At 37.2% G+C, this 26,558-nt stretch overlaps 2 protein-coding genes across 2 annotated transcripts in view; both read right to left on the bottom strand.

The window, feature by feature from the left end:
- Positions 1 to 7,700, bottom strand: part of LOC121524294 (SNF-related serine/threonine-protein kinase-like) — a 36,800-nt gene extending 29,100 nt beyond the window's left edge. Inside the window, exon 1 of the mRNA XM_041809617.1 lies at positions 7,477 to 7,700. The gene's annotated coding sequence lies outside the window, so the exon portion shown is untranslated. The remainder of the gene's footprint in view (positions 1 to 7,476) is intronic.
- A 9,978-nt stretch (positions 7,701 to 17,678) lies between these two features.
- On the bottom strand, positions 17,679 to 26,180 carry rpl14 (ribosomal protein L14). The gene is made up of 6 exons (XM_041810035.1): positions 26,080 to 26,180; positions 25,057 to 25,158; positions 24,879 to 24,973; positions 22,068 to 22,167; positions 18,361 to 18,414; positions 17,679 to 17,773 (listed from the first exon to the last, which is right to left on the bottom strand). Exons 1-6 carry the CDS (start codon positions 26,080 to 26,082, stop codon positions 17,714 to 17,716), a joined length of 414 nt encoding a protein of 137 aa, XP_041665969.1. The 5' UTR covers positions 26,083 to 26,180; the 3' UTR covers positions 17,679 to 17,713.
- Between the last annotated feature and the right edge of the window lie 378 nt (positions 26,181 to 26,558).

The following is a 26,558-nucleotide window of genomic DNA, read 5'->3' as shown; positions in this document are numbered from 1 at the left end:
AACTCAACTTCTCATTTTGATAATATGCCATCAATAAACCGAATCAGGCTTAAGAGGAAACTCTGAGTCATGAACCTGTCAGATTTGCTGTTAATTTATGGACAGCACGTGAGTGCTTTACTCAATTATTTCCTTGACTGTACCTGCCAATACAATCACAACGACAGTGCCAACATGAGGAGTTTCGGCACGTTTCGGTGTTAGCACACTAACACTTGTAATTACATAGAAGTAAAACATGCTACAGCGAGGTTGATGGGTGTTACAGGCATTCATTTAAGAACTAAAGTCGTGCCAGCGTTTAAAGTCTGACCTGCTTATGACGAAAATCCAGAGATCCTTAGTATTCATTAAAGGGAGATGATCAAATAAAAATCATGAAACTGGAAAATAGGAGGTAAACAAAGGGACGGCTGATTGTCTCACACCAAAGAGCTGGACTGGAAAAGACACCTGTGTGAATACTGGTGTTTTATTTAACTTCAATTGTGATCCTGAAAAAGTTAAAATAAAAATTAAAGGAAGCTAAATGAAGCTGAAAGTAGTTTCTCCAGATACAAAATGCCTGTGGAAGATTTTTTTGAATTAATAGCCTTTTTAGTTTGTGTTTGTTTCAGGGCTGTCAAATTAAAAAGTTAACTTGTATTTAATCTCAGAATCTCTGTAGTTAACTTCAATTAACTGCACCCTTTCTTATGCGCCTTAAACTATTTTTGTGTCATTTTGGATTTTATTTTCTTAATTAAGGCTCATTGACTTCCTGTTTTGATACAGAGCTGCTTTTACAGTTAAATGATATTAGAATTAACTTAACAATGGAAAAGGGAATCTGTAACAGATTAAAAATGAATTAAGAGATTATTAAAAGGTGCAGATATCTTCTGACTTACCCACTGAGCTGTCTCTGATGTTTTAAAGTGAAATGAGACATAAAGGAGCAGAGGTGGATTTATTTTACAACGCTGTGGCCACATGTAGACGTTGACGTGCATTGACCAAAGTATGCTGAAATGGACAATAACACGTAATTAATCGCATCAGAAAAACTACTGCCATAATTTTAGATCTTGATCATGATTAACTTGATAAATCTTGACTGACCTAATTTTTTTAAGTGACTGCAGCTGCCTCATTTGATCTGTGAGATCAACATTCAAAAGGCCAGAAATAATAAAGTGGCAGTGAAATTAGATAGACCATTGGTTCCCAACCTGGGGGCCAGGACCCACCGGGGGGGGGGGGGGGGGGGTCATGAGGCTTTGTCTGCTCTGAGGCTGCCAAAATTAGATTAGCAAATATTGACTAAAACCATGATAAAGCAGTTATTAAGTAGTTGATGCAAAGGTCTTTTTATAAGAAAAGCATGCATCTACCATGTTTTAGGGTTTTGTCAGTGAAACAATTAAAATCTGTGTTGATTTTTGGCAGCAGTGTGTCACTTTTTCTCCTCTCTTGAGTCCTGCGGGGGCTCCAAGGAAAAATGGTTGGATAGACGATGGCAATGATCATCAACTTGCAGGCTTGGGGCCACACCAGGCCCTCCACATCTTCCCATCTGGCCCCAAGAACATGATCTCTCTCTCTATTTTTTATTAACGCCCTACAGCTATTAAAACAACCTCACAAATAACTGGGATTAAAACAACCCAGCAGTCAGCTGCTACCAGCAAATATGATGCGTGTTAAACACAAACTCATCTCTCCACTCTGGATTAAAGTTAACAGTTTCTGTGTCGACTTTGGGCTTCAGGCATTTGTGTTTGGGTTATTCACTAACCACTAATAGGGCTGAACGATTTGCAAAAATAATCTTATTGTGATTTTTTTCCCCAAATATTGTGATTTAATATGCGATTATTCTTGGGTTAATCTTGTGTATTTTTTGACAAATGCAAGCAACAAATAATTTCATAAGTAAGACCATGTGTATCGAAAATGGTGAAATTATTTCTGAAGCATTGAATCCATAATAGCATGAATCTGAATATGAGGGTGCAACAAGCTTTAAGCTATAAAGGAGGAGGCTGGGGTGGGGGAGGTGAGGCTGGCTACCAGCTGATCACAGCTGAGGTATGACTTTCATGAAGTAACACTAGGCTTCATCAGTTTTATTTAAGCGGGGTACAAGCATAAGGAATGTCTAAATCTTAAAAGAGATTTATCTGATAGAGACCCCACACATGAAGATAAAAAATCAGGCATTGAACAGTTTTGATCGTACTGTGTGTGGTGTGCTCCGATAATCTGAACACACAGAGCACACCACACAAATCATGATTCTGTCCCACCACTGATCTAGAATCTCGTCCTCCAAGACAGAAATCTTGCGTGATCACATGTGATCTAACAAAATCAAAGAATAAGAACCATAGCAACAACATGAAAACACAACATGTAACATGGAAGAGGACATACAAGAAGAGGAATTCCCTCATTTCCTCCATTTCAGAAGTCCGACGCACTTTATGATGCTTCAGTAGGTCAGCCATGCTTGTTTTTATTTACGCCTGCTTTCTTGTTCCTCAGTCAGCTCGCTTCTTGATTGGCTACATTTCATTCCACGTCACAATTCGGCCCAGACCATTTCCAGAGCCGATTATCGGGACAAATTCACTCTTAACTCACCTCAGACCACAGGATAATCTGATAGGATAATCTTATAGGACATAAGATAATCTGCCGTCCTTGGTCGGGAAGGGAGAAAATCGGGACAAAAATTATCTTTAATTAATCTTTATGTGTGTTTATGTGTCTTTATGTTTATCTTTATGTGTGTACCCTGCTTTAGAATGAGCTAACTATTTTTGCCCGTATTGCAAATGTGATGTATTTTGCTTTGTTTAAGGGCGTTATCTTTTTAACGTCTCTCATTTTGATTAATAAAAACATACATGAAACACAAAAAGGAGGATTTTTGTAAAGCACTATAAAGAAATAGACACTTGAATGTCTGCATAATGTGCATAGATCTATGCCGCTGCAAAAAAATGATTTATTAAACTGGTATTTTGACATATTTCAAGTTAAAGAAATATTGCAACTACTGCGATTTGAAAATTGCAGCAGGCTGTACTGTGATTTAATCTAATTTGTGATTAATTGCCCAGCCCTAATCATTTAACTACATGACAGCCCCAGAAATATTCAGCTGAAATATCTCAATCGTCCCCTTGTGGCTGACATAAGTGTAGGGATAGAGCTCACTGTAAGAGGCTAAAATAACGTATATTTGAAAGAAAAAAAATCTGAAAACAAAAACATGTTTTAAAGACCAGTTTAAAGATTATTATTATTGTTTATTTGAGAGCTCAGCCCTCAAAGTTCCCATCCAGGTTCCCATCCCCCACTCTCTCACCCCTGTTTCTGACTCTGTCCTCCTCTGTCAATAAAGGCATAAAAAGTCCAAAAATATTTATTTAAAAAGACAGACAAGCCTTACTTTAAGGACCTGTAAAGGCAAATATTTGGAACTTTTTGATGCAGCAATTAATGAATGCAAAACTTTTACCGTTCATTTTATCACTGTATTAAGTTTGGCTGTGCTTTTTCAGATTGTGTTAATAATAGGGGCTTTATTGCACAATATAATGAAGCCCAAGTTGGATTTTCTTTCATAATCGATGGTTGGTCATCTGATATTTCCTTCCCTAAAGCATGAATGTAGCATACTGGACTAATTCCTCCTAAATGCCACTGTGCTCACATGTCTGACCTTCTGCTCTGCTCTACAGACGCTCCTGTCGTCATACTGTACGTTTCTTCACAGCCCTGAGTATGAAACAACGCCTCCAGGGGAGGCATGGCATTCCTCTTCCAGGAATCTACCTGCGTGCCAGCAGCACAGACAAAACGGCAAAAAGCACAAAATCCACAGGCACAGAACATTCCAGTGCCATGATCCTCGCCTAGGTGTGTCTCCCTCACCTGGAATCACTGAGACAACAGGAAACCACATAAGAGTTGCCAGGGAACACACCTAAATGCAATGAGATGGAAAAAATGCAAAGCCCACCATTTTGCTGTGCTTACTCTAATGAGGCTATGAAAGCTTAAAGAGCTCTTTGGGCCTTTTTGCGTGATCTTCAGTTGGAGGATTGTACCTGTGAGAAAAGAATGAGTCATTTTTCTTATAATAGGAGGCTGACACCTCAATCCGTCTCCGCTGTGTCTCGCTCTCACTCTCACACACAAACCATGACACAAAAGTAATCGCGATCATACCCAACTCTTTGCCTGACACTGACAACATGTAGGTGTTGATATTACACAGACCCAAAGCTGTGAAAGGAGACAAACACGTGCAAACACCACACACATAAGTGCACACTTAGCTCACCAATCAGGCTGAGGGGGTAGGTTAGGTGACACCAAAGTGGGCTACAGTCTGGGTCAAACCAGGATCTGAAAGCTTAAAATCTAGACCTCCTTTTGCCTCAAGAGTATTTATGTAATCACTTAAATGGTTTAAGGACATGGGAAAAACGACACGGCTGAAAAGTGCTTTTTGTATGAAAAACTGTGTGGTATTTTGATTACATGGTCCTTCAGCCCCTGGACATGTCACACTAGAGTCAGGAACGCTTCGAGGTTGGTTGTGTAACTGTTCAAGGTGCTATGGGTGTATTCATTTACTAGGTAGTGGTGCATATGTGCATACACACATATAAGGTCAAGGACCTGTTATGATAACATCTCCTCTCTAATAGCCCGGGATAGAGGAGATATGTGCCCAGAGTTATCAGGCCTCTGGTTCACTGGAAAATCACTGAGCAGGTTCTTCTGATGCAGACACGACTGTGTCAAAGGTACCACAGTTAGTTCTCATGCAATCATGTCTTACTCTGCAGAAATATGCAACTAAAAATCCCAAACTTAAAGAGCAAAGATTATTAAAAAGTGGCAACTAAGATCAGATGGAAAGCCTAACAGTTCTTAGCAATTCAGCTCAATACTAAGAGATTTTAACGTAAGCATGAAAAGCATAGAGTCTGCAATCAACCAGGGTTATTTTTAGCTTACCTATAATCTGAATAAAAATGCACCGGTGGTGCCTTTAAGGCAGGGGTGTCGACTCAATCACAGCAGGGGCCGGATTCTGGATTCAGGTCTAACCTGAGGGCCTACCAGGGTCAATATTTAACCATAAACTGTCATCCTTGTTTCACCGGTAATAAAATATGAAAAAACAATAAAACTTAGCACTGATGATAAAATATTTTGACATTTAAAAAGTTAGAAAGATAAGTTTAAAGGCTCACAATCTGAGAAAAGTCAATTTATTAGTTCAAAAAGGTCAAAACATAAATCAATATTAAAAAATAATGTTCTAAGGGCAAATATATTAGAAAGAAATTCAAAATCATGAGTTTAAAAGGTCAAAATATGAAATAAAATTTGTAACCATGAAATTAAAAGTCAAAATATGATTCAAAATTTAAACTGTGAGTCTAAAACGGGGGTGTCAACTCAATCACAGCAGGGGCTGGATTCTGAATTTAGGTCTAACCTGAGGGCCTAACAGGGTCAACATTTAACCATAAACTGTCAACTCCTTTTTATCAGTGATAAATTATGGGCATAAAAACTTTTGAAATTTAAAAAAGTCAAAATGATAAATTTAAGAGCTTAAACTCTGAGATTATAAAATTAAATGAATGTGTTCAAAAGGTAAAAACACATTAGGTTATATAAAGTCACAATAATGTTTTTATAAGTAAATTTATAGATATAAAGTCAAAATAATGAGTTTAAAAGGTCAAAATATGAAATAAAATTTAAAATTGTGAATCCGAAAGGTTAAAATGTGTGATTGAATTAAAATTATGAATCGAAAAGGTAATGATATGAAATAAAAAATCAGATTCATAGGATTAAGTCGTGACTCTGAGATGCAATATTGAAAGTATGAAATGAAAACACAAATTTTTTCTCCACATTCCTGACTTTTATCTGATAAATTTTTGTTCTTTAGTTTTTCCATTTTTTATGACTTAACAAGTATATTCTAAATCATCAAGGTTAAATTTACATTTTTATAGTGGAGGAAATCTGCAGACCTCACCAGTGTTTCAGTTATTATAAAAATATATCATCCTGTGGGCCGGGTGTAACTGTACCATGGGCCGGATTTGGACCCCGGGCCTTGAGTTTGACACCCGTGGTCTCAAAGGTCACACTATGGGATTATGACGTCAAAGTTTGGAGTTGAAAATATGAGATAAAATACAAAATAATTGGTTAAAAAGGTCAAAATATCACTTAAAAATTAGAATTATGACTCTTTAAGCTCTAAATATTGTATGACAAGTCAAAATTATGAGTTGAAATGCTCAAAGTATGAAATAAAAAGTCAAAATCCTAAGTTTGAGCCCTGATTGTGAGATGTTAAATTGAAAATGTGAAATTAAAACACAAATTAATTTATGGTCCCACATTCCTGACTTCTTATCTAAATATTTTTACTCCTTACTTTTTCAGATTGCATGACTTAAGGATATCTTAAATCATCAGGATAAGTTCACATTTTTATACCTGAGGAAATCTGCAGACCTCAGACTGATGGGACAGTTAGAACAGAAATATCAGATCATCTTGCTGGCCGGATTTAACTGTTCCACGGGCTGGATTTGGCCCCTGGGCCTTGAGTTTGACACCCCTGCTAAAACATTGTAAAACCACTGTACAAGGGTCAGAACCACCCTCATAGGCCAGTTATGAATGCATGCAAGCAATCTGACTGGTTAACTTTGCTCTCTGTGTGCAGCTTTAAAAATGAAACATCAAACTAATAAACACAAGCCTGCATAAAGCAGTAGTGCCGAGGTGAGGAGGGCAGAGGATGCTGAGATAGACATCATAAAAGATGATGTAGATTTGTTTTACAGCATTTACACTAAAATGTGCATAGATTGGTGTCAGATCGGGGGATTTTATCTGTGTGGTTAGAATGAAAATATTCCTATGAACAGCTAGTAGGGTCATACATCATTGCCTATTCTGACATTGAGCAGTGATTGTAGGGAAATATCACTTCAGGATGGTTACAGTGACACCTCAGGAGGATCTATTTTGTTTGTGCGCAGTTATTGTTTGGCTGTGAGGAGCGTAGCATCAATAAGTCACTGTACCCTCGCCATCCAGAGCTACATCAACACTTCACGTGCAGTACACAGGATTGTTGTGTGCACGCACTGCTGACCGCTTACACTAGTTGTATTTTTCTGCATAGGCGCAAGTGCACATATGGGTACCCCCTCTGTTGTCAACATGCCTGCTGGCCGCATCCACAATAACATGACAGTGCGGACCAGCCTGCGCCAACAGCACTCCAATGTGGCAGTAAAGACCCGGACGGCTCAGCAAAATGCGCCTAAAAGGATGCGCATCGGAGCGAAGACCAGAGCCCCGCTAAGTTGACACATATTACTACGCGGGCCCACACCATCAGCCTGCATGCGCTACACCAGTCCTACTTACCACTGAGGAATCTGAAGCAGGCTCTCGTCCTGTCCGTTCCCTTTAAAACTGCGGGACAGTGCGGGGCTTTGGGCGCTGAGCTGCGGGTCGAAACGAGGCCGAGGTCCTCCGGGGGTCTAGTTCGCCTCACGGTAACGGCTGACAGCGAACCGGCGAACGTTTATTCCACTGAGTTCCCGTGGAAGTCTGTCACACTGTCAAGTCAGCCTCCCTCTTTCTCTGGATTGCGCTTTCAGCTGCGTCAAACACGTTGTTGGAGAAGGAGAAGACCGGAAGTCTTCCTTTCAACATAAAAGCATACAATGGCTTTATTAGCGTTCGTGGGCAGAAAACACGTGTTTGGTAACTTCTCAACAGTGGAAATAATTTCTTTGACAGTTTCGTTTGTTTGTTTCTGAAAAGGTTTTCTTAATATGAATAAATACCAGGAATTTCTCCAACCTTTAGAGGTGTTCGGCTCCTCATCCTTACTAGGGCTGGGAAATCAATCAAATATGTTACAACAAATCCTGCTCTCTTCATTTTTGTCTGTTTTTTTTTCTTTTAAATAAAATGAAAATAAAATAAAGATGGTTGCTCTCACCAATACAGCAATTCATACTGCATTTGCAAAATAAGTTGTCACATAGAGTGTTAATTTTGGCAGCGATTTTTAATTTTAGTCTAAGTTTAAGTCTTTAGATGAAATGCATTTCAGTTTTAGTCCAATTTTAGTCATTTCTACCCTTTTTAGTTTTACTCTAGTTTTAGTTGACAAAAACTCAAGAAATTTTACTCCAGTTTCAGTTGATGAAAACTCAAGACATTTTAGTCTAGTTTTAGTCAGCGAAAACTCAAGACAATTTGCTCTAGTTTTAGTCGATAAAAACTCAAGACATTTTATTCTAGTTTTGGCGATGAAAACTCAAGACAATTTACTCTAGTTTTAGTTGATAAAAACTCAAGACATTTTACTCTAGTTTTGGCGACGAAAACTCAAGACAATTTACTCTAGTTTTAGTCGATAAAAACTCAAGACATTTTACTCTAGTTTTAGTCGACGAAAACTCAAGACATTTTACTCCAGTTTCAGTTGAAGAAAACTCAAGACATTTTACTCCAGTTTTAGTCCATGAAAATGCAAGACATTTGTGTCTAGTTTTAATCGACAAAAACTCAAGACATTTTACTCCAGTTTTAGTCGATAAAAACTCAAAACATTTTAGTCTAGTTTTAGTCGACGAAAACTCAAGACATTTTACTCCAGTTTCAGTTGATGAAAACTCAAGACATTTTATTCTAGTTTTAGTCGGCGAAAATTCAAGACATTTGTGTCTAGTTTTAGTCGACGAACACTCAAGACATTTTACCCTAGTTCTAGTCGACAAAAACTCAAGACATTTTACCCTAGTTCTAGTTGACAAAAACTCAAGACATTTTACTCAAGTTTTAGTCAATGAAAATGCAAGACATTTTAGTCTAGTTTTAGTTGATAAAAACTCAAAACATTTTAGTGTAGTTTTAGTCAACGAAAACCCAAGACATTTTAGTCTTGTTTTATTAGACGAAAACTCAAAACATTTTAGTCTAGTTTAAGTCAACGAAAACTCAAAAAATTTTAGTCTAGTTTTAGTCAACGAAAACTCAAAACATTTTAGTCTAGTTTAAGTTGACCAAAACTCAAAACATTTTTGTCTTGTTTTAGTCAGCGAAAACTCAAATCATTTTAGTCTAGTTTCAATCGACAAAATACTCAAATCATTTTAGTCTAGTTTTAGTCGAAGAAAACTCAAAGCATTTTAGTCTAGTTTTAGTCGACGAAAAACTCAAATCATTTTAGTCTAGTTTTAGTCGACGAAAACTCAAAGCATTTTAGTCTAGTTTTAGTCAGCGAAAACTCAAAACATTTTAGTCTAGTTTTAATCGATGAAAAACTCAAATCATTTTAGTCTAGTTTTAGTTGACGAAAACTCAAGAAATTTTACTCCAGTTTCAGTTGATGAAAACTCAAGACATTTTATTCTAGTTTTAGTCGGCGAAAATTCAAGACATTTGTGTCTAGTTTTAGTCGACGAACACTCAAGACATTTTACCCTAGTTCTAGTCGACAAAAACTCAAGACATTTTACCCTAGTTCTAGTTGACAAAAACTCAAGACATTTTACTCAAGTTTTAGTCAATGAAAATGCAAGACATTTTAGTCTAGTTTTAGTTGATAAAAACTCAAAACATTTTAGTGTAGTTTTAGTCAACGAAAACCCAAGACATTTTAGTCTTGTTTTATTAGACGAAAATTCAAAACATTTTAGTCTAGTTTAAGTCAACGAAAACTCAAAAAATTTTAGTCTAGTTTTAGTCAACGAAAACTCAAAACATTTTAGTCTAGTTTAAGTTGACCAAAACTCAAAACATTTTTGTCTTGTTTTAGTCAGCGAAAACTCAAATCATTTTAGTCTAGTTTCAATCGACAAAATACTCAAATCATTTTAGTCTAGTTTTAGTCGAAGAAAACTCAAAGCATTTTAGTCTAGTTTTAGTCGACGAAAAACTCAAATCATTTTAGTCTAGTTTTAGTCGACGAAAACTCAAAGCATTTTAGTCTAGTTTTAGTCAGCGAAAACTCAAAACATTTTAGTCTAGTTTTAATCGATGAAAAACTCAAATCATTTTAGTCTAGTTTTAGTTGACGAAAACTCAAGAAATTTTACTCCAGTTTCAGTTGATGAAAACTCAAGACATTTTGTTTCTAGTTTTAGTCGGCAAACACTCAAGACATTTGTGTCTAGTTTTAGTCAACGCACACTCAAGACATTTTACTCTAGTTCTAGTCGACAAAAACTCAAGACATTTTACTCAAGTTTCAGTCAATGAAAATGCAAGACATTTGTGTCTAGTTTTAGTTGATAAAAACTCAAAACATTTTAGTCTAGTTTTAGTCGACGAAAACCCAAGACATTTTAGTCTAGTTTTATTAGACGAAAACTCAAAACATTTTAGTCTAGTTTAAGTCAACGAAAACTCAAAACATTTTAGTCTAGTTTTAGTCAACAAAAACTCAAGACATTTTAGTCTAGTTTAAGTCGATGAAAACTCAAAACATTTTAGTCTAGTTTTAGTCAACGAAAACCCAAGACATTTTAGTCTTGTTTTATTAGACGAAAACTCAAAACATTTTAGTCTAGTTTAAGTCAACGAAAACTCAAAAAATTTTAGTCTAGTTTTAGTCAACAAAAACTCAAGACATTTTAGTCTAGTTTAAGTTGACCAAAACTCAAAACATTTTTGTCTAGTTTTAGTCAGCGAAAACTCAAATCATTTTAGTCTAGTTTTAGTTGACGAAAACTCAAAGCATTTTAGTCTAGTTTTAGTCGACGAAAAACTCAAAGCATTTTAGTCTAGTTTTAGTTGACGAAAACTCAAAGCATTTTAGTCTAGTTTTAGTCAGCGAAAACTCAAATCATTTTAGTCTAGTTTTAATCGACGAAAAACTCAAATCATTTTAGTCTAGTTTTAGTCGATGAAAACCTAAAACATTTTGGTCTAGTTTAGATACAGATTTATTGTTGTTTGACAGATTTGCCCACAGTGGAGAAATATCACGGATTTTGAATGTCTGACGAAACCTACATTACATTTTAGTCTAGTTTTAGTCATCTTGATGAAAACTAAACTTAGTTTTTGCCAGTTTTAGGCATCACAGATCTTATTTTTTTTTAGTTTTAGTCTAGTTTTTGTCATCTTGATGAAAACTAAACTTAGTTTTTGTCAGTTTTAGGCATCACAGATCTTTTTTTTTTTTTTAGTTTTAGTCTAGTTTTTGTCATGGAAAAAAAGGCTGTTGACTAACATTTTTAGTCATGCTTTAGACGAAATGAACACTGGTCACATCTAGATTTTTTTATTTGTGTTTATAGTTGTTATAAAATGATATAATGCTTGTGTTTGTTGAAAAATACATAATTTCAAAGACTTGAAAAATAATTGCATACAAAATCACATTGCAAAGTTGGAGATAAAAATCACACTAAGATTATTTTCATAAATTGTTCAGCCCTATTCCTTAGAAATGTTCAGTCCTCTTGATAAGCCAGTAATTTCAGGAAAAACAACAAATATTTTCCTACTACCTTACCATAAGTCTACTAATGTCTGAATGCTAAACACGATAAAATATCACCAAAGCTTTGAAAAAATGACTTGTCTCATTGTTTCTCTACACTTTATTTTTTTCAACCGTTACTCACACAAGGCCTTTTACTGATACTAGAATTGCATGACTGTTAAGTTAAAGAGCCAAATATCAATATTATCTCACCTTACTTTTGTATCATTGACTTCTGGATTTATTAATTAATGGAGGAATAATCCTTTAGAATTTAGTAGGGCTGTAAAAATGTATTGTGATTAATCTCAGGATCTCTGCAGTTAGTTATGATTAATTGCACACTATTTATAGCCTTCACCAATTCCACTCTTTTGCATTTTAAACTGGTTTGTGTCATTTTGTATTTTTCTGTCTTAAGCCAAGAGTAAGAGTCTGAATACAGAGCTGCTTTCATATAGACCAGGGGTGTCCAAACTATGGCCTGGGGGCCGAATGTGGCCTGCAGTCCATTTTTCATTGGCCCTCAGCAAATTCTTGATATAAAATGAAACATGGCCCACATTCTAACATGAACATTGTGCTTGACTGTATTGAACGTTGTAGCTTCAGCACATGCTGGCCTGGTGCTACCATATTAATTTAGCAAAACTAGACTGGTACACTGAGCTGTCTGAGTTTTTTACAGTGAAATAAACATTAAAGAGCAGCAGTGAAGGGGAACGCTGTTGTGGATTAATAACATTTTTGAAAAGCTGACTTTCATTTTCACTGAGCTCTCCATATTTTACCATTTTGAACAGGAATGAGGAATTTCAAACTGAATTCAACTTTTTTAAACCCAAATTTGAGCCGGCTCACTGGGCTTCTCTGAGAAGTCAGAAATGAATCAAGCATAACATTCAACCACTAAAACTCATTTTTCTCTTCAGGAATGACAGTAAATAACTATCATCTGACATATTAAGAAATATTAATGTGCTTTATTATTATTTCAGTCTTTGTGTAAATCAGTAAATTTGAAAATTCATGGATAACAATAATAATTATATTTTAGCATTAAAAATATCATTTGGGTTAAAGAGCTTCTACATATTGGTGTATTAACCATTGCAGAAACATCAAAAATGATTTTGGTAATTACCAATGCTGTTAATTTAGGGCAGCTGTGGCATAAACCTTACTTTGGTTAGGGTTAGGGTGGTCTAATACATTTGTTAAGTACTGTATACACATATATACTGTATATCAACTTATGAGCTTCATTTATAAGTTCAAGGTGTCATGAAAAAGTACGCTCTGAGAAAAACGTGTTTGACTGACTTAAATTGAATGGGAAAGCACAGTAAGTTGCTATTAACCAACCAACCAACTGAGGTTATTTTAATCTAAGTCCATATTTTTTTATTGGGGTGTTTGAATCATTTCTGTGATGCAACACAATGTAAATGTGGACGACCAATCAATGCAATCACAGAACACGATTGATTATTCTGTACTGACGTGGATTACAGATATTTTACACTGCAGCTGGAACTTTATAAGTCATTTATTCATTCTTGACACTGATTTCAAAAGCAGTTCCTATAGAATAAAAAGGTAGCTCACATTTATGTGAATAGTTGTCTTTGTTAATGAAATGTGCAGAAATAGAGCAAAACTGAGATGCAGTCCATCATGAGGTCAAATCTGATTATGAACAGAATAATTGTGGTTTCAGTCACCCTACAACTAGCCATGACTATTAGAATCAGTACTAATAATCACTTTATCATTTATATAAAAAAATAAAATATAATGTTTTTCTCTAACACTGTCTGTCTGATAGACTGCTCTGCCCGTATATAAATCTGCTGAACCAGTACAAGCAAAGGCTAGAGTGTGTATTTATTTTTACAGCGGCCCCATTTACTGGGGTTTGCTGGAAGTGGTTTTATTTTGAAAGCGTGTTCGCCTCTCTTCCGGTGTTCCTTCTACAGCTTGACAGCTCCATAACCACTGCGCATCGGTACCATTCATCTCTGACGTCAGAACTACGCTAATAGAGGAGCGTGTTTATCAGGCCCCATGACAATAATACAAAATGTTCTTTATCTTACACATCTTCAGCAGACATGCGTTCATCTCTGGAAGGCTCTTCACAGAGCACGGTTGTTGTGGTGACAGATAAGATTGGTGTGTTTTCTGTAGCTCATGCTACACAAGAACAATGGCTCATTATCAGTTTTTACAGCCTGGGCCTACTTCTGAAGAAAATCAAGCATTAAGGCCACTGAGGGACTTAGCCCACAGCTGATATTTCCCACCCACCCACTCCACTCTGGGCTGAGTCCAACACCCGGTTTGTGGTGGTCTGTGGGGAGGTGTGTTGGCACTGACTGTGTGCTCTTGTTCTCAGCACAGCCAGCTGGGCAACGTTCAAGTCTGTTGTTATGTAATATTTACAAGCTCCTCTCTGATATGGTAGGCGGAACCTGTTTGGCAGAGTCTCTTATCATGCTGGTTCACATCACACAGGACTGGCCTGAAGGCTCCAGGGCTCTATTTGAACGATTTTAGTGATCATTCGTCTTAAGTGAAGAGCTTTAGTAGAAGCAGGACTGTTTGAAGAAAAATCACACCAGGAAGTTTTCTCGTTTGTTCCGTAAACAACACAAGAATGTGAAAAGTTAGACTTGATACAGGACTGGTCTTTGCTCTGAGGAGACTCACGCCATGAATCTGAAAATGGACCTCCTTGATTTATGTAAAAATAAGAATATAAAGGAAGTTCTAACTGTGTCACACTGCCATCTAGTGGATTTCTCATTAAACTGTCACAGCAGGAAACAGAACCAAGCCCCCTTCAATAAACTAATTAACCAACTAAATTATTAAAAATCAAGTTAAAATAGTACCCGATATGTGGTTTATAAGGCCAGCTGAGTGTTTTCTAAATCAATCCTCATCCCGGTCAAATTAAGTCACATGTTAAAGTGGATTTGGAGGAGCTAAGAAGTTCAAGCACAATGTACTGAAATTTGTAAAAATACTTGGGAGGTTACTTCTCTAGTGCAGTGGTTCTCAACCTTGGGGTCAGGGGTCATGAGACACTGAGAGGGGGTCACCAGATGCCTTAAAAAAAATGAAGAATTTCTTTAAAATCATTTTTAACAGCAATTTAGCCAATTTCAGGACATTTTTGCCACTTAAATCTATTTTTTGTCCATTTTTAAACCTCTTCATCACTTTTTTTCTACTTATTGTTGCCTCTATCAACCACTCTTTACACTCCTTTTTGCCCTTTTTAACCACAGCTAACCCATTTTTACCAGTTCATCCCAGTCCACCTTAACTCCACCATTTTCTTGCACTAAAAAGACATTTCAGCCACTTTCTAATCCCCTTTAACTACTTTTTCTGCCCGTTTTTGCCACTTTAAATCATCTTTGGTTATTTTTTCCACTTTTATCTACTTTTTGCCACTCTTTTTTTGGACATTTTATTTGGGAAAGCAAGACATTACACTCTCCTTTGCATTTTAACATAAACAGACTTTCCTTGTTTCACCTTGGGTTCTTTATCCACTGGTCAGTGTCCTTCTACCAGGAAGTAGGGACGGCTATGACATAAGTCAGAAAGTCTTTCAGCATATGCTTTCCTGTTTATGATTTTGAACAGTCATATCAACATAAAAACAGAACCAAAGGAGGGATTTGCTCCTCGTGAATGTCCAGAGATCATACAGTGCTTAACAAATGTATTAGTCCACTCTAACCCTAACAGAAGTAAGGTTTGTGCCACAGCTGCACTAAATTAACAGCATTGGTAATTACCAAAATTATTTTGGATGTTTCTGCAATGGTTAAGCTCTTTAACCCAAATGATATTTTTAATGCTAAAGTAGAATTATTATTGTTATCCATGAACTTTCAAATTTACTGATTTACACAAAAACTGAAAAAATAATAAAGCACATTAATATTTCTTGATTAATATGTCAAATTATAGTTATTTACTGTCATTCCTGAAGATAAAAATGAGTTTTAGTGGTTGAATGTTATGCTTGATTCATTTCTGACTTCTCAGAGAAGCCCAGTGAGCCGGCTCAAATTTGGGTGAATTCAGTTTGAAATCCCTCATTCCTGTTCAAAATGGTAAAACGTGGAGAGCTCAGTGAAAATGAAAGAGTCCGCATTAAAGCACTTCATGATGCTGGATGGTCTCTGAGACAAATATGACAGGTGGTCTAATACATGTGTTAAGCACTGTACATCAAAGAAATACATTCAGGTATTCAGAAATTTAAGCAAGACGTGATAAAAGTGTATTATCACATGTATTTGGTAGTTTCAACTAAAATCAGATGTTATAGGCTTTACATACTCACGCTATTTAGATCAGATCTGGTTGAACTCATACTTTTGTATTCTGAGGAGAAAGATCATTTTTCCATCATGTAAATTTGGTGTACAATTTCAGTGCATTCCTCAATGGTGGGTCTTTCCATCTTCAACCATTTCCTAGTAATGGCTTTTTTACTCGCTACCAAAAGTACACAAAATAATTTCTTATCATCACAGCTCAATTTTCAAATAGCACTTCGCCAAAGCACAGATTTTCAAATGTAAATGGAATATTTACACCAGGTATGTTCATATGTGTATGGGTCTCCTCCCAGTATTTTTTAAATTTTTGCCACTTTTAACTCATTTATTTTCTTTAAAAATCCAATTTCATCACCTTTTCCACCATTTCTTTTCATTTTTAACCAATTTTAGCCATTTTAATTATGTTTTTATGACTTATTTTCATTTAAAGAAGGCTATTTACTCCACAAATGAATAAATAAAGATACTTTTTTCTTTGATAAGAGTAGTTATTATTCAGGTCAAATATAAAATATAGTTTTAACAACTTAACTTTACAATGGACCATGGTTTTGCTGACCTTCATGGACCCCCAGTTTGGCTGGGTCCCAGAGACCTCCCCCTTTATCCCCCCTCATGGACGGCCTTGTCTGCACACGACTATTGTTGATTGTGCATGGGGTGTTCAACCACCTTCAGGTACAGCTCAGGACCTTCCTGATAATAGGCTTAACATTGTAGAAACAGTACAGTTACATAGGCATGGAATTACAAAATCTACACCTAATATATCAAATTAATGGTGCTGCAGAAACATCCACTTGTTTTTACCTTAGTTCTGCCTTAAACACTTAAACACACAATCATGAAGTGAGGAAGGTGCTGGTTATTAAACTACATGAACATTTAAGTATTTTGGGGTGAAATTACTTCAGCTCCTCTTGAAATAAACTGGGGGATTAAGAACTGAGGATTTATGCAAGTATAGCATTTTCTTTGGCACCTGTAACAGACTTTAAATATTGCCTCCATGCAGTGTAACACTGAACATTCCCCATCCTTTGAGTTCATTCTTCATTTATAAAGGTATAAAGGGTCCTATATGGACCTGAAGGTGGCTGAACACAGGCATGAACAATCTAGAACAGTCATGTGGAGACAAGGACGTCCATTAGGGGGATAAATGAGGCCCAGCCAAACTGGGATTGTTAAATTAAGCTGTGACACCCATATTTTATATTTAACCTGAAAAAAAAGCACTCATATCGAAATAATAACCATATTTTTTTCAACTATTTGTGTCCTAAATAGCGTTCTTAAAAATATAAAACCCTTACAAAGAATGAAACTGGCTTAAAAACTGCTAAAACCGGTTAATGGCAAAAAAAATAACCCTAACCCTCCTAGTGTCTCACGACTCCCAAGGTTGAGAACCACTGTTCTACGTTACTTAGTCTTTTGGTTTCTGGTCTCTCTGTAAAGATAATGGTGTCTTGTAAGCCTAATTGGGCTGGGCAAATTGTTTATGCATGACAATAATAAAATCAAATTAATCATATATATGTATATTTGTCTAAGTGTTTTGTATTTTACATTGTAAAGATTCAGTATATCTCAGCGTGGCACTGGTTAATTGTCCAGTACTGTTGTACTCTGTTGTATTGTGCTGTCATAATCATTACAAAATTAACAAAGAGTATTTTCAAAGTGGAAGAATCTCAACATGATCCCGCAGTTTTGTTTGAGAGGACAAAAAACACTGGACACAGACGAACAATCGAATAGGAGATTTATTTTGTCAAACTTTTCACTTCTTTGCTGCCTCCTTCTGCAGCTTCTTCACCTCATGCTTGATGATCTTGTTCCTCTGCAGAAAGAAAAAACAAATGCATTAATCAAAGATACTGAACATGGACTAATAAACCACTGAAAATGAAGCACCAGTGATAAAATCAAGCTGCTGCTCAGAGAAAATCATTTTTCATTTGCCTCTGAAAGAGTCCCCATTGGCAACCAAATTATCTGTGGTCAATTTCTGCTCTTTGGGAGTATTAGATCAAATTGATCCATCATTAATTTTATTAACTGTAGCTGTTTAGTCAGCCATCTGTGAAAAGGCTTGATGGGATACAACAGCTGAATCCAGATTAACAAGGCTGCCCCAGCAAACAAGTTACAACTTTTTATCTATATTTCAGAGACGGCTTCATGAGATCAACAACATACATGCATTTCAGAAGTGGATCCTCATTAATAAAAAGTATGACTTTTGGTAATGATAAACTTAAACAGGCTGATCCATGGACATGGAAACAGCAGTTTGAGTTAATCGGGGGGAAAAGGATTTTTTTCCTAAGAAAATTTGAATAATGAAAACGTCAAAATGACACAAATAAACTTAGATATTCATTTCTTTGTCAAATACGTTCAACATTAGTTGCGTGTGTTGCTTACCATCCTCTTGGCCTTCATCACCTTGTAGCGGTCAAAGTCAGACATTTTGGCCCTCTGCAAAGAAAACCACAAGGATACGGTCAGGGATACAACCATGGCAGACTTCTCTCAACATTACACTTCAACTAGAGATTTAATGAAGGATCAACATGTGCTGAGAACAGCTGTTTAGATCTGTTTTATCAGACTGAGTCGCTGCACTAATACACATCCTTGGAGGTGGGGAACAGTTCTGATTAAACACTGTGCAACTCAGACTTCATACATTAGAACTTTTGAGATAATCATTAGACAGCCGATTGTTGTGTTGGTTCATTAGAACAAAACACCAAAAACCAAAACACCCGTCAGATTCAGGCTGAGATAAATAGTCGTGTAGAGAGCCATAGACTTGTAGCACAGGAGCATACTGTGGAGTCTACTCACACTCCACTAGGAACATGTTAAACAGGAATGTCACAGACACACTGATGTGACTTCGCTTATCTCACATCAGGATGGGGATGAACTTCTCTTAATGCACAGGCAGCATCTTGTTTTGATTTGGTACCAAAATCAAAACATGTACAAACTCCCTCCTGCTGCCAGTGTTATATGCTCCATGAGTGCCCATCTTTCCTTAATACTAACTGGCAGGTCAGATTCCTCAGATGAGATGAGAGCCATTAACCCTTTTTTACACTGTAATTCTAAAACAGCATTGAAAAGATGCTCGGTCATCACTGTGCCCTCGGTACTTTTTTACGTGAAACCAGTAACAGCAGTGGGCGGTTTTACAGTTTGGCATCATGGAAACTCAAGAGACCGATTTATAGACAACATGAGCCAGACCCACACACAGTTCCTGCTCTTCTCCATTCTGCTCCTCTGTCCCTGCCATCTACCATAACGCTGGCTCAGTGACATCTACCATAACGCTGGCTCAGTGACATCTACTATAACGCTGGCTCTGTGACATCTACTATAACGCTGGCTCAGTGACATCTACCATAACGCTGGCTCAGTGACATCTACCATAACGCTGGCTCTGTGACATCTACTATAACGCTGGCTCAGTGACATCTACTATAACGCTGGCTCTGTGACATCTACTATAACGCTGGCTCAGTGACATTTCTAACACTGGCTCAGTGACATTTCTAACACTGGCTCAGTGACATCTACCATAACACCGGCTCAGTGACATCTACCATAACGCTGGCTCAGTGACATCTACTATAACGCTGGCTCAGTGACATCTACTATAACACTGGCTCAGTGACATTTCTAACACTGGCTCAGTGACATTTCTAACACTGGCTCAGTGACATCTACTATAACACTGGCTCAGTGACATCTACCATAACGCTGGCTCAGTGACATTTATAACACTGGCTCAGTGACATCTACTATAATGCTGGCTCAGTGACATCTACTATAACGCTGGCTCAGTGAAATCTACTATAACGCTGGCTCAGTGACATCTACTATAACGCTGGCTCAGTGACATCTACTATAACACTGGCTCAGTGACATCTACTATAACACTGGCTCAGTGACATCTACTATAACACTGGCTCAGTGACATCTACTATAACACTGGCTCAGTGACATCTACTATAACACTGGCTCAGTGACATCTACTATAACGCTGGCTCAGTGACATCTACTATAATGCTGGCTCAGTGACATCTACTATAACACTGGCTCAGTGACATCTACTATAACACTGGCTCAGTGACATCTACTATAACACTGGCTCAGTGACATCTATAACTCTGGCTCAGTGACATCTTAAATTGAACATTTCAACCTAAATTTACAGTAGCTGCCAAGCACAACAGTCCCATAATGCACAGACAATGCAAAAAGGGTTAGTATCTCTATCTATGCATCAAAAACTCCTTCACAACTATTTTGACAATGAAATAAACATTAAAGGATTGGAAATGATTGAAAAAAATTCCAGTGAAAAGATGCTCAAGTGTATTCTAGTCTCCCAAACATAACTATTAAAACTTGTTTGGTGCGTTTGCACAGCATTAAAAAAAAATAGACATTTGGCAAACATCCATCAAGTTAAATTATTAAGTGCATGTTTTCCCATACAGTTTCTATGATAAAGTTACAAATTTGAGGAGGAACTTCTGAACGCTGGAAAAGTTCAGCACCAACTTGAACACTGCGATTTCCTCCTACAATTGGACCAAGCCACGCTACAGGAGAGCAAAATCACAGATAGACTCAGGCCCCATCCACACGGAGACGAATTCAGGAGTATCTGCAATAGCGTTTATTTCATACACACGGAAACGGCGTTTTGGAGGCCATAAACGTTACTTTTTGAAACCGGGTCCCAGAGTGAACAAATCTGTAAACGCTTACAGTTACGTCTCTGTGTGGACAGCCAACCTCATCTTTTTTGAAATGGTTATGTCACACACAGCATGGCCCACTTAAGCCATATGCACATGTTGAACCAAAACAACAACGGTGTATTACAGGGTTGTGTTTGTTCTGCAGAAGCTACTGAGCTTATTATGGCTTTATCAGCTAAATCTGATGCTCCTTTACCACCACTGAGAACAGCAGACACCAGATGTTCTTAAATCCACCACCGAGAACAACCAGAAGAGCAACTAGTAGGAAGTTTCAGGCAGTTTCTGTAATCTCTCTTTCGGGGCATTGTGCCATGGCAGTGTTACAGCGCCACCTACAGTCTTGGAATTATACACTACAGCGTTTTCAGTCATTTTCATTGGTTCCATGCTTACGCAGACATTTCCTGAAATTATCCTATGTTAATGGAAAACTTTCTCAAAACAGAAATACTGTATTTTCCAGACTATAATATATCAAAATATATGTAATTTAACATGTTTTTAAATTTTAATTCATACTGACTGACATAAACCAAGGAGTAAACATTACCATCTACAGCCACGAGAGGGCGCTCTAGGCTTGTGACAACTATATGCTGCTCCTGTACCACTAAAAAGGTCAACAAAAATGGTAATCGAGCAGCAGAAAGAAAGTTTGGAGTGAGTGAGAAACTTGTGAGGGACTGGCGAAAAGCAGAGGTTACTCTTACTGCAATGAAGAAAACACAGAAAGCTAATCGCGGGCTGAAAGCAAGATGGCCAGAGCTGGAGGAACGAGTCCACAGATGGGTGGACAACGTGCTGCCAGGAGAGGCTTGTCAACGGTGCAGTTACACCTCCACGCCCTGGTAGTTGCCAAGAAGAGGAATATAAATGACTGTAGGTGGGCCTTTTTGGTGTTACCACTTCATGCAACGCCACCGCCTCGCACGGACTACGGTGTGTCAATTTCTAAATAAATGTGATCTACAGTCCAGTGCGACTTATACATGTTTTCTCCTCTTCATGACGCATTTTTTTGACTGATGTGACTTATGCTCTGGAGCGACTTATAGTCCGGAAAATACAGTATACTGTTTTGGTCTCCATGTGGACAAGGCCATCAGACTACTGAACCCTGCAAAAAGCCTCAAACTCCATCTCCCACCTCAGACTCTTGCCTGCCCCCCTAACTGCTCAGTGTAAGGAGTCTTAACTGTCCACATGACAATGTCATCATCTTATTAAAGCCAAGAAATCAAATAATTCAACCCTGATACTGGTTCTAAAGAGATGCCACATAGTTTGTCTTCCAGACATTAACATACTTATATTTTCATCTTGACCAGTAACAAAAACAGCTTTTACCTTCTGTCTTGCCTCGATCTTCTTGGCCCAGTTGCTTTGTGCCCACTTCTCGTTGACTTCGGCCTTCTCCCAGGCTCTCCTCACAAATTTCTGGCGAGCGCTGTGAACGATTACATATAGTCAGTAAGGTGGTATGGGGATCTAGGCTACACGTTACATTACAGCAGCGTTACCCAATCCTGCTCAACCAAAGAGCCAAACTGTTGAAAAAATACATTTGCAAGAGCCACAACCTATATGGTGAAAAGTGGCAAAAATGAGAGGAAAATGGGCAAAACAGGCATACAATAGAGAAACTAGGTGAAAAGTGGCAAAAATGGGTGCAAAGTCACAAAAAATTAAATAACAGGTGGTCAAAAAGCTGGGAAAATAAGTTAAAAGTGACTAAAACAGGCAAAAAAGCTGTAAAAAGGTGGGAAAATAGAGTAAATAAGGTTTTTAATGGCAAAAGGTAGCTTAAATGGGCAAAAAATTGCAAAGAAACAGATAAAAGTGGCTTAAACTGATGGCAAAAAATCACAATAATGGTTGAAAAGATGCTACAAGAAGTAATGTGGTAAAAATGGGCTAAAAGCAGCAGAAATTGATTAAAAGTAGCAAAAAATGCAAAAATGTGACAAAAATTGCAATTGAGGGGATTGGAAATAGAAAAAAATAAAGGTTGACAATTAAGTTTGACCATTAAAACCTTAAAACCTGCTGTACAAGTGTGGGACACAAAATGATTAACATGATGAGTAATGGATAATTTCTGAGGTCTAAAACGAGCCGCTTGACATAGATCCCTCCGATTCAGGTCCCAGAGAGCTGGATTTAGAAAAGAGGACATTCTGGTGTGGGGGGGCTATCAATGCTAGTTTATTTAGATAAAGTCATGCTATTAATAATGGAAATGATTGCATCTACCTTTTCTATTGATCATCATGATAATCACTGCCACTGTAGCGGGGCAGGGAAATTTCATGGCTCATACTAACACAAAAATGCTTTATAAGATCAGCCTTGTTATAACCTTGATATTCCGCTGAGAATAGTTTGTTTTCCACGGACAAATTCAGCTCTGACAGCCTTTAATTTCTCATTCTTTTTCTCATAAAGCGTGGCGCTGCTCATGAGCAAAGCTGGAGCCTTTTCAAAATTATATTTCTATTTCCCCCTTTTTCAAATATGTCTGTTTCTTGGAGACAATTTAGCCTCTCTTCTTTTATGATTTAATATGGAAAATTCATCCCGTAGACCACAGGTGTTAAACTCAAGGCTCAGGGGCCAAATCCAGCCCGTGGAACAGTTAAATCCGGCCCACAAGATGATCTCATATTTCTGTTCTAGCTGTCCCATCAGTCTGAGGTATGCAGATTTCCTCAAGTATAAAAATGTGAACTTATCCTTAATGATTTCAGATATCCTTGTTAAGTCATAAAATCTGAAAAAGTAAGGAGTAAAAACATTTAGATAAGAAGTCAGGAATGTGGGAAAAGAAATTAATTTGTTTTAATTTCACATTTTCAGTTTAGCATCTCACAATTAGGACTCAAACTTAGGATTTTGACTTTTTATTTCATACTTTGAGCATTTTAACTCATAATTTTGACTTCTCATATAATATTTTGAGCTTTAATATTCATAATTCAAATTTTTAAGTGATATTTTGACCTTTTTAACCAATTATTTTGTATTTTATCTCATATTTTCAACTCCAAACTTTGACTTCATAATCCCATAGTTTGACCTTTTAGACTCACAATTTCAAATTTTGAATCATTTTTTTGACCTTTTAAACTCATGATTTTGACTCTCTTTCCAATATATTTGCCTTTAAAAACATTATTTTTCAATTTCATGTTTTGACCTTTTTTAACTAATAAATTTACTTTTCTCAGATTGTTAGCCTTTAAAATTATCTTTTTAACTTTTTAAGCGTCAAAATCGGCGATCATCAGTGGGTTTTTTTCCATATTTTTTTTACCGATGAAGCAAGGTTGACAGTTACTGGTTAAAAAGTTGAAGCTGTTAGGCCATCAGGCTAGACCTAAATCCAGATACTGGCCCCCACTGGGATTGAGTTTGACACACCTGCCATAGACTCTCCTGTCTCCTCCATCGGCTGCACATCAGTGCACAGCTGATGGAGGAGACAGGATTGAAGCTTGTGTATAAAGGTTGAAAAAGATAGTTAATCACTTCCAGAAGCAGATTAAATTAAAAAAGGGAAACAGAAATATTGTTCAGAAAAGGCTCTCTTTTTCCTGCTGCAGGAAGTTCTACACTTTCTGAGAAAATCCACAAGAAATTAAAAACTGGAGAAAAATATGTCAGTGGAAAATTAAACAGCTTTAAAGGATATCTTCGTTAAAACAAGAGTGGTCTAGCAAAGCATTTTGTGTTCGTGTGCCTTGAAATTTCGCTGCCGTGCTGCGATGGTGACAGGGGGATTTAGTGATGAAAGACTCTCACGCACCGTGTGTGATAAAAATGATACACGTTATCAAAAACACATGAAAAACAGTGACTGTACAGTATTGTCTTTGTTGCCGAGACAGATTTATTGTGTGTAAACCACTTTACTACAGCATATCTGTGTTTCCTGCAGTCTCGTGCAGACAGAGGTTGTTTTCAAAACAATGCCGTCTAAACGTAGAAGTATTTGAAAACAGAAAACAAAGCAGAACGTTGTCGTGTGAACAAGGAATAAGAAAAAAGAAGTGCAAATGAAACAAAAATGCGCTCGGCTTATTTTCATAAAGATAAGCAACGTCCATACAAGTATGTGTAAGATATGCGGTAACAGATCATCTCAGTGTTCACACCTACCTGTGGGGTACTTTGATGACATAGTCTGTGAGCTGCATGCACTTGAAGGGCATGGATTGCCTCTTCACGCCAGTGCATGGGCCATCAACAAGTGCCTGAAACCAACACACAACCATCATTACCTCAAGACAAACCACAGTCTTGTACTCACCAATAAATAATCTTCCACAGTACTCACCCTGTTTTGGTCAATTACATCAACAATGGCCACCAGCTTGCCAGCATGGGGTCCAAAGGAGACGTAGGCGACGCGGCCTATCTCAACAAAGCGCTTGAACACCTAACAAAGATGACAGAGATGCACATCAGAAATGAGGGATTCAAAAACAGGTTGTCTACAGTAAGTGAGACTTCAATGGTAGGTCTGAAAAAAAGGGCATATCTCGCCAAAAGCATCATGAAATCAACAGATAAGCAGTATCATTTAAACTATTTCTGCTGTTTCACAAATGTATTTTTCATCAGCATCTGACACTTCTACAATACCTTTGCTCATATATATAGTGTAATGGCTTATTCCTATCATATTTCTTCATCCAGTTCAACACTAAATCTGTTTTGTCTAATACATATTCTCGCGTTTTGTGTGTTTGGACTCAGACACTTTTGCTTTATCCTTACTTGTTTTCGCCACTGGCCAGCTTACAGTAGTGTCATATATATATTCTCATCTTTATCATACATCTAAAGAGAACCTTTTCCGTCGGGGAGACTCAATACCTCAGTCACAGCTACTGAATTATATCTTGTGTGAAGCACTGCAACAAAATAAGCCTAGGCTCATACATAGGGTTCGACTAGCTAGCGTTTACTCAGCTACTATCTGTGATAACTATCGGTTTTTAGGTGTACAGACAAGAGGACCCGAGCACAACAGGAATAAATTAAACGTCTGCTAGGAACGACGTCTTTACGGCATGATAAACGTGTATTTCGGGGACTTTTCAAAGGGAAAATGCGCCCCTAACCTTACAGTTGTCGGCTTTCGCGGCCTGATAGACCACGTTGTTGTACGGAGAATAGCCCACGTACAACCATGTAGCTTTAAAACGTATAAAATGTTATCATTAACATGTCTAACACACCAATAATGTACACATGGATGTATTAACGACACCAATGACTGACTTTATCCCAGAACATAACGATATATTGAAAGGAATTTCACTTAGAAAAGCTGAAAGTCTCATGGCGAACTCACCATGATGGCAGTCAGGGAGCAGAAAGGACGTTAGCATTTCCGCTGCACGCAGATACAGCTTCCGTCTTATTTGTACACATGCGCAGTGCGCCTTTAATTTCTGTTGAAAATGGACGGTTTTTCTGAGGAGTTTCGATGAAGTCATTATTATTTGAGGCATAAATTAATTTACAGTGATAACAGTCTACACGAACGAGGGCCAGTGTGGTCAGTAGATTCTGGCAGTTCCACTTCCTGTTTGAAAGCAGCGATAGAATCATTTATTACGGTTTTTTCTTTTTCTTGGAAAATTGAGCTAATGTCTCATTTTTTAATTTCTAAAAAAAAGGGGAAAAAAACTGAGAAGTGAGCTGTTTAGTCGTTTTTTGTTTCACTAAAATGGAAAAACGATAACATTCAAAAATCTTTTTTTTTAATCAATTAATATTTTTGTTTTCTTGATTTCAAACTTGAAATACCTGAGGTTAAAGAAATCGTGA

The sequence above is a fragment of the Cheilinus undulatus genome, linkage group 16 (genome assembly GCF_018320785.1).
Source record: "Cheilinus undulatus linkage group 16, ASM1832078v1, whole genome shotgun sequence".
Lineage (NCBI taxonomy): Eukaryota > Metazoa > Chordata > Actinopteri > Labriformes > Labridae > Cheilinus > Cheilinus undulatus.
Note: the sequence above shows the minus strand (reverse complement) of the source record. Positions and strands in the feature narration are given on the sequence as shown.

What these genes read in the sequence shown, in the direction of transcription:
- rpl14 (XM_041810035.1), bottom strand. An exon ending in ATGTAATTGACCAAAACAGG is followed by an intron (nt 24,974 to 25,056) that starts GTGAGTACTGTG and finishes TGTTGGTTTCAG; the next exon opens with GCACTTGTTGATGGCCCATG. An exon ending in TGATGAAGGCCAAGAGGATG is followed by an intron (nt 17,774 to 18,360) that starts GTAAGCAACACA and finishes TTCTTTCTGCAG; the next exon opens with AGGAACAAGATCATCAAGCA.